Source organism: Cyprinus carpio, chromosome B22, assembly GCF_018340385.1.
Source record: "Cyprinus carpio isolate SPL01 chromosome B22, ASM1834038v1, whole genome shotgun sequence".
NCBI lineage: Eukaryota > Metazoa > Chordata > Actinopteri > Cypriniformes > Cyprinidae > Cyprinus > Cyprinus carpio.
Genome location: NC_056618.1, coordinates 8,336,949 through 8,345,581, shown reverse-complemented (window position 1 = coordinate 8,345,581; position 8,633 = coordinate 8,336,949). Strand labels below are relative to the sequence as shown.

Below are 8,633 nucleotides of genomic sequence, written 5' to 3'. Positions count from 1 at the left end.
TGCAATTTAGATACAGTTTATGGATACACTTTATACAGTTTAATGGGAAAACCAATTTATGGCCAATGTATCGGGCACAGCATCATCTTTCAGTTGCAATCTTTCTGAAAATCCTGCGTTGAATTGTACTTCGTTTGTAAACTAATCCACAGTAAAATGAAGTGAAGTCGTTTTCTTTCTGTCGCGGTCTGGATCTTAATTAAAAATCATTTTTGTCCACTCTTTCCGAATGTTAGTATCAGAAGGAAGGCAATGCAAAGACTTGTGTTTTTCCACAACTTGGCACAGCACAGTACACACTAGCCTTTAAATCACGAAATGTTCATCAATATATAATGACAACTTTTTTTCTCAGTTATTATAAACTGAGGCTGGTGTCTACAGTATGTGTGCTGAAGTTTACATAAATAAATCACAACAATCCCATGCTATGGATATATAAAGATATGAATAGATTCCTACTTCATATGTTCAGTAAGTGTGATATTGTAAGATCTAAAAATAATGTCCCTGTCTTATTTCACAGAATCTTTTATCTGTCAGAATCAGTATTTCATTGTTAATCTATGTAGAGCGGAAGTTCTGGTGAGCTTTATATGATTATGAAAGGAAAAAACACCCTCAACCACATGCTATTCACACCTCAAACACAAGCATCCTACAGTAGTCTCACGCTCATGCAGAAGCTGTCTGTCCACCCAACAGATCGAAACATTTCTGTACAAAATGAAGCAGACGAAGCAGCATATAATACTATTAGCAAATCTTTTATGTACAGTGTAACAAGTGGACAATCTCCAGATGCCTTCATAGTAAATACAAATATGAATGCAAATACACAAATGCATGTACGAATCCATACAAGCCTATGCTACTATTCAATATACTGTGCAATAAAATACAATAAAACCTCAAAAACAACAAATGTACATAAATGTAAACATTACATATGGTAAAACAGAGAGTGACAAGTGCAGTGATCGTGTAATGTGAGAGCCATGCTGAACTGTATAGTTATGACAGGTTTTAGTTAGGAACCTGAGCCTCGGGTTCGAGCTCCCTTCGAGGACAGCAAGCCAAGTTCGTTTATTATTAACTACTAAGACTGAAAGGGCAGGCAAACTTGTGAATATGGCTGGGGGTGAAAAAAAGCTCCTCTTCTCTTATATCGAAATCCTCCGACATTTCTCTTTAAAACTTCTCATTTTAGACTTGTGATATATTCGTATTTTGAGTGAACTATATCTTTAAGCATCAAACATAAGTTTTTCCCACTGGCTCAAACTCATTTGAATTTTGCTGTTTTTTGGATCTTCTTGTGGTGACAGGTGCATACACAACATGAGTGCACTCTTTAACGTTCTGTAAAAAAAGTTGTGACAGGTGGATACACATAATGATTGTAAAATTATTATATTACAAATGTGGTGCTCTAAAGATTGGTTGAGATTGAATGTAAAATAACAGTCATATGATTTAATGATAAAACTAATATATAGTTTGAGACTGGGTTCTCAGTGGTTTTGCTTCAGGATCCAAATTTTGCATTGGACATCAAGTGGTGACGCAAAATTGTTCATCTTTCAAAATTAAACATGTCCATAAAATCAAATATTGAAATTAAGTAATATTACACTTTACTCCTGTAGCTCAAGTGGTAGAGCATGCATTAAGCGCAATGAGGGGTTCAATCTTTCGAACACTGATAGGTAAACATTGATAGCCTGAAATGACTGTAAGGTCCGTTAAATAAAACGTCTGCTAAATGCAATAATTTAATTTAATTTAATTACACTGTCAGAGAGAAAATAAATTGTGACTTCTGAAAGTACTACCCTAGAAGGGGTACATATTACTACATTCAGAGAATGTACCCAAAGGTAAAAATTACACACTCTTTCAGTACAACTAGACCCTAGAGAACAAGGTAACTTTGAGGGCACCTGACCAGCAATACCGATTATTCCAATGTTTATCAGCGCCGAAAAAAAGGTTATCATGCCGATTAATTGGCAAAACTGATAAATTGTTGTTGTTGTTGTTTTTTTTACATTGATGATGTTATGGCTTTTGTTGTTGTGTGTATTGTTTGTTGTTGTTTGTTATGTATATTATAAAAACACATCTAAATCTGACTCACAGCTAAAATAATACAGAGACTAAATGCAGAGATTGAAGGTTCTTACCGATTTGTTTACATTTCTTATGTTGAATGTTGTCTCAGCATAAGTTATTTCTTCATCAGAAGTCTGGACTGCTTAAAGAATAATAATAACAATAATAGATTAAAACAACAAAACTCAATCTGAATGGTTTCTTCACAACACATATTTTTATTGAGGCTTTGATGTTAGTTTTTTTTATTGAGGCTTTTAAAATACATGCAATTAGATTAAAACAACAAAACTCAATCTGAATGGTTTCTTCACAATGCCATTTATGAATTTGACATTTCAATATACTTAACAAGCCCTTCGACTATGCAATAATTATATTTAGAACAATTGTCATTCATAGTGATGTTAATTTGAACACCAGCAGAGAGGTGATGTGATATTATGTAAAATTATGCTTATAAATTGGAGAAAAGTTGTTTTATTATGGAAATAATGTAAATAAGCATTTATGAGTAAATGTGAGACGAGTAAGGAATATGCAAACATATATGGAATCCCACATTATTTTGGTGTCTTCCATTAAAAAAATAAACTAGTGGGCTTTAACTTCCAAATTGTGCGAATAAATAAGATTAAATGATAATTAGGGTTATCAACTGATTCAAATATATTATCATTATACGTGTTTAAAAGGAGTAGGAAATACTTGCCTTCTCTGTCAGTTTTTCTACATTTCCTACAGAAGCAGAAGATCCCGACTGCAGCGACAATCAACAGAGATCCAACAACAACAACAGAGATCCACACTGTCAGGGAGTCTGGAGGAGGAGAAGGAGAGTAAAAGAGAGTCATTAATGTAAGTGAATGGGTCTTAAAACATCAGCACTGCCATACCTGAACATGTGTGACAGAGTTGAGTGATGTCCAGATGTGTGGTCTGGTTGCTGATGGGATTGTTGAGCACACAGCTGTAGCTGTTTTTATCCTGATATTCCACCTCCAGAGGTAGAGAGAGACTGATGCTGAGATCAGACACACTGATGCTGGACAATAAACTGTTTCCTTTGTACCAGGAGAGAGTCACATGACCCACATTCACCACTGAACACACCAATGAACAATTCTGCTGTGATGATGATGATGATGATGAAGAGCAGTCTCTGTTGATGACAGGAACTGGCAGACGAGCTGAAAAACATCAGAGAATAGAAAGAAATATGAATAAATTTAATCATCAGACATTTTTAGTTTAGTGTGTTGAGTGAATGTTTCTCATCTCAAAATATAAATAATGAAACATTTCAGTATGTAAACAATTAATAAAAAAATATATATGTAGAGGGCAGAATTGGTGATCTCTACTCACCATAGACAGAAACATTAAACGTTTTTGATAACAGTTTAGCTGCAAGCATCTGTAGTTGATATACTCCAGTATGTTCAGTTCTGCTGTCTGTGATGGTCAGAGATCCAGTTTGATTGTCCAGCTTCAGTCTGTCTCTGAATCTCCCATCAGGACCATCAAATGTGGAGAAGATTTGTTTCTTTATTTTGATTTTAACTATGAGAGACTTTTCAGCTCCAAATGTCCAAGTTATGTCACCATTAAACATTTCAGCAAAATCAGAGTTTAGAGAGACAGAATCTCCCTCCATCACTGACACTGACTGTATTTCATTTGTATCTGCCCCAAACACACCTGAAGAATATGAAGAGAGTCAGATTAAGGCTCCTGTTGTTTTGCAAAGCCAGAAATCAACGGTGTATTGAAATGTTTAACCCTAAAAAGGGCAAAACCATTAAGAGAAATCAGAAAATTAATTTATTGCTATTTTCCATCTTACTGAGACTCAGATAATACATTTTCATAAATTCTATTTTTTTATTATTGTTTTTTTTTTTTTCAAAACTTGACTTATTTTTTGACAAACTTGACAATTTCAATGTTTCTATCATTCAGGATACGTTGCCCCTTTGGGGGTATAGATTCACTGAAAACAGAACTCTTATATACACGTGTACAACATGGTTTTAATTCCTGAATGCTTTGGAATGCAGATTAAGGTTTGTCTCGTTTTAAAGATGACATGTAGCAGAAGTGAAAGCGTTTCATAAAAATAAAGTATAAAAAAGTTATAGAAGTTTAAGTTTACAGTAAAGTTAATGTCGTATAGTATTTTTTTATTTTATATAAAATGTATATTTTATAAAATATGTTGCACTCTAAAATTGCTAAATAAATAAATAAATAAGTGCCATATGTTTAATCAAGTTATGTTTCAAATTTGAAGTTTATATCACAAAAAAAATTGAGGTTCCTGTAAGACGTTGTTTGGGCACTAAAAATAGCCACTTGTTTACACCCAAAATCTATTACATTTTTTGATGGAATTTTCAGAAAAAAAATAAATAAAAAATAAAATTCTGTCACAGTATCACTTCTATTACAAAACGGTGACCAAATAAGAAACCTTGACTGTCAAACCTTTCCAACGTATGTATATGTTTGGTCAAGATTACAAAACGATTTGATTTTCTAAAACACAAGCCACAAATCACAGTCTTTGAATGTGTTTTTATATATTGATTTATAACCCTAAAAGGGCGACGTATCCCCTGAGATACAAACATTTAGAGACAGATTACAAAAAACGTAAGCATTTAATTCATCAAATTTCAATGTTAAACTAACAAGCTAATGCTGAACAACAGATTTTTAAAACATGTAAGTCCCCGAAGTATCGTGTATTTTATATATTTGATTAGCTTTTATTTTTATGTGAGTGTGTTTAGATTTACAGTTGGAGGTGGAGATTTAGATTTGATTGATATAGATTGGGGATACAAAGTCAAATTAACTTATTATTATTATTAAACCCCCTTTCAAAAATCAAAAACAATAAATAAGACATACACTTTCATTCCTTCTCCAATGTCCAATGAATGTATGTGACTTTTGTAGTTACTTGTGATTACTGCAGAAGTGTTTTAAAAAATTATAAAAGTAGAGGTAACGCTTTACAATAACAGTACATGAATAATCATGAATAATCATGTACTAAAACCTATATTAAATAGTACTTAATTATTAACTAATAATGAGTTAAGGCATGTACTACTCAAGAACTAATGACACGAGTCAAGAATTCATTTGTGTAAATTTATAATCATTAGTGTTAATTTAAAACATTAGTGTTTATTAAAGGTTTTTGGTTTTTGTCAGGTTGGTTGTTTATATGAGATTCTTTAGTTGTGTTTGGTTTTTGTTTAGTTTATTTCATATTTAAGTAATATTTTATTTAGGATATTAGTACACGATTATTCATGTACTGTTATTGTAAAGTGTTACTAAAGTAGAAAATAATGTAATTTGAACTGTAACAGCAGCTTTATAACTGCTATAAAGTAATAATAATTAACCATAAAAATGTTTTAAAACTTACCGATCAGACTCCAGCAGTACAAATAAAACAAAAAAAGCATGTCAAGGCATTGAAAGGTCTGAAGTGATAAGATCGGCTGCTAAAACACTCAACTGGTTTATCTAGTGTGTGAATTTTGGACACTCCTAGTTGACACACAAACACTCTGAACGTCTTTCTGAACATAGGCCTTTATATACCTTTATATATATGAACTCATAATGGTGGAATTTTTTTTTTTTTCAAATAACTACATTTTTTGAAAAATGTTCAAAACATAAAAGTAATAGAACATTGTGTGATACTTAGCCTAACCCTAGTGATTTAAAAATGGTTGTATATGTGAAGAGTCTATTTGCAAAAAACAGACTCCATTTAAAAAAAAAAAAAATAATAAATTAAAAAAAATTAAAATCATGTTTTTGTTTTTTATTCTGGATTCCAATTAATATCAGTTAAACTGCAGTTGGGTTATATAATAAGCAGTAGATTCAATTGCTTAAACCATCTGACGCACCACAGTACCGGTTTTACTGAAATTCAGCTCGAGTCAAACCGAAACCTGCTGTGGTTGGTTTTGATCAGAAATGTTGTTTGATCTGTTGGGGTGGACAAACTGTGTTAAACCTGTTTTTGAGAGAGAATGGGAATTTAGAGCATGTGTGTTTAGTTTGCAGGTGAAGGGCTTCTTCCTGTTTCTATATACAGCTCATACATACTCTTTCATCTACAGAAAGATTAAACCAAGATGAGAAACTATTGTTGGAAAAAAAATAAGTAGGTATTGGGGCTACAATAGCTGCAAGCGGAAACCTCCAAGCAAGTAACTAGGTAGATGCAGTGATAGAACTGGAAACAAAATCACTGTGATGCTACACCTCCATGTAGTAGAAAAAAGCCATTGAGTTTTCAATTGTGACAATGAGCATTTACTAGGATCATATAAATGCTGGATTTTATTCCCCGTTTATTCAGTTAGAGAGTATAAATAAGGAAGTAGAGGTCAACTTCTTGACTTCCTGTTGGGTGGAGCTAATGTCTGTGGTGTGAAAGTTGCCTGGCTTGAATAAATTTATATATGTGCAAAACTTTGTGATCATAGATTAGTGTTGGGTTTATTGATTTTCTGTGGTGTGGAGCTTTGTTGGCTTGAATTGATTTTTATCTAGGTGGCACTAATAGAGCGCCCACTGCACGCCCATGTGTTGATATTTGATAAGCTACAGATCAACCTGGCAAAGACTGAGCTTCTGGTCTTCCCTGGCACTCCAACTGTCTGAAAATAATTTGAAAAGGCATTCAAATGTCATTCTTTTGCATAGACTAGAAAACTTTGTTGGCATTAATGGAAGTGCATTAGCATGGTTTAAATCGTACTTACAGTATATGACCGCCATCAATTCGTAGCAGTGAATGAAGAGGTATCATATCGATCTCAAGTGCAGTATGTAGTACCTCAAGGCTCAGTACTAGGGCCGTTTCTCTTCATGCTTTACATGTTACCATTGGGAGATATCATCAGGAAACACAGTGTTAGCTTTCACTGTTATGCTGATGATACTCTGTTCTATATTTCTTCGCAGCCCAGCAAAACATACCAATTTGAAAAACTAACGGAATGCATAGTTGATATAAAAAAATGGATGATGAGTCATTTCTTATTGTTAATTTTTTGTTATATATTTTTTCGCAGCCCAGCAAAACCAACAACAGAGGTGTTAATTATAGGACCTAAAAGCTCTGAATGTAATAACCTAGAACGCTGTCTAAGACTTGATGGCTGCTCTGTCAATTCTTCGTCATCAGTTAGGAACCTAGGTGTGCTATTTGATAGCAATTTTTCCTTAGAAAGCCACATTTCTAGCATTTGTAAAACTGCATTTTTTTTAATCTCAAAAATAATAAAAAGTTCCTGGGAACCCGCATCTCTGAGTACCTGTCCTGGACCACAAACACCTCCAGCCTGGTCAAGAAGGCTCACCAGCGCCTCTTCTTCCTTAGGACACTGAAGAAGAACCAGTTGTCTTCAGCCATCCTTGTGAACTTCTACCGGTGTAATCACTTCATAGCACTGACACCAGTCATGAGGGAGTACGTTACCCCTAAATATTGAAAAGATATTAGGATATTATGACAACATTACTCTTAAGACAGCGCAAACTAATGTTTCCGTGGTGACGTGTCATGCTTGTCATGTGACGCACCATGGCCACAATAACACTGTATGAAAGATGGATCGCTTTTATTTAGTTTTTCCTTTTTTTATTTCATTTTCCTACGCTGATGTAGCCTATTGTACTAATGTTATCTCCGGTATTCTGGCTGTAAACATAAATGCTTTCAGGGGGCATGGCTTTGGATGCCAATTGCAAGGAGGGTGGGATGTTCGCTTTCAGTGCTATCAAGATAATGTTATCATTTTCCAAGATCTCCTATTGCACCTTTAATAAATAAAACATTTATTCATGCTTGGATGAATAAATAACTAACTAACTCCAAACTGGCATTTAGACCTGCACCCCATTTATTTGCAATGCCCCAGCTTCCCACGATCAATTCTCGAAGGACGAAATCAAGTCCTGCCCTCTCATTTCAGATGCCATTTTACTCAGATATATGTCACAGCAGAGAAGAAAAGACAATCGCAACTTCTGTTTCATGGTGACTTTAAGGACTCCTTTTACCCTGACCATAGACTGTTTAACCTCCTGCCCTCCTGGAGGCACTTCAGGAGCCTTCGGACAAGGACCAGCAGACTCAGGAACAGCTTTTTCCCTACAGCTGTCTGCTTACTGAATTCTGCCCTCTGACACTCCTCACCCCTCCTCATCACTACATCTGGTTTACAAAAAACAAAACAAAAAAAACAGTTTCACTTGTTATTACTTGCACTACTGTTGGTTCATCCAGAATACTGAATGAACCATTTGCACAATGGAATATTTTCTATGCACTTTTTTAATGTCCATTGCACTAGTGTAAATTATGTTCATATTCTCATAGTTTCTGCTTGTAGTGTGCATACACTTATACATAATCTATCTGTATAGTATGTTCATAGTACACCTATCTTTATATTGTGCTGATTGTATTT

General features: G+C 34.1%; 1 protein-coding gene across 1 annotated transcript; it reads right to left on the bottom strand.

The window, feature by feature from the left end:
* Positions 1-2,970: 2,970 nt before the first annotated feature.
* Positions 2,971-5,694, bottom strand: LOC122141776 (natural killer cell receptor 2B4-like). The gene is made up of 3 exons (XM_042749914.1): positions 5,561-5,694; positions 3,484-3,816; positions 2,971-3,305 (listed from the first exon to the last, which is right to left on the bottom strand). Exons 1-3 carry the CDS (start codon positions 5,598-5,600, stop codon positions 2,989-2,991), a joined length of 690 nt encoding a protein of 229 aa, XP_042605848.1. The 5' UTR covers positions 5,601-5,694; the 3' UTR covers positions 2,971-2,988.
* Between the last annotated feature and the right edge of the window lie 2,939 nt (positions 5,695-8,633).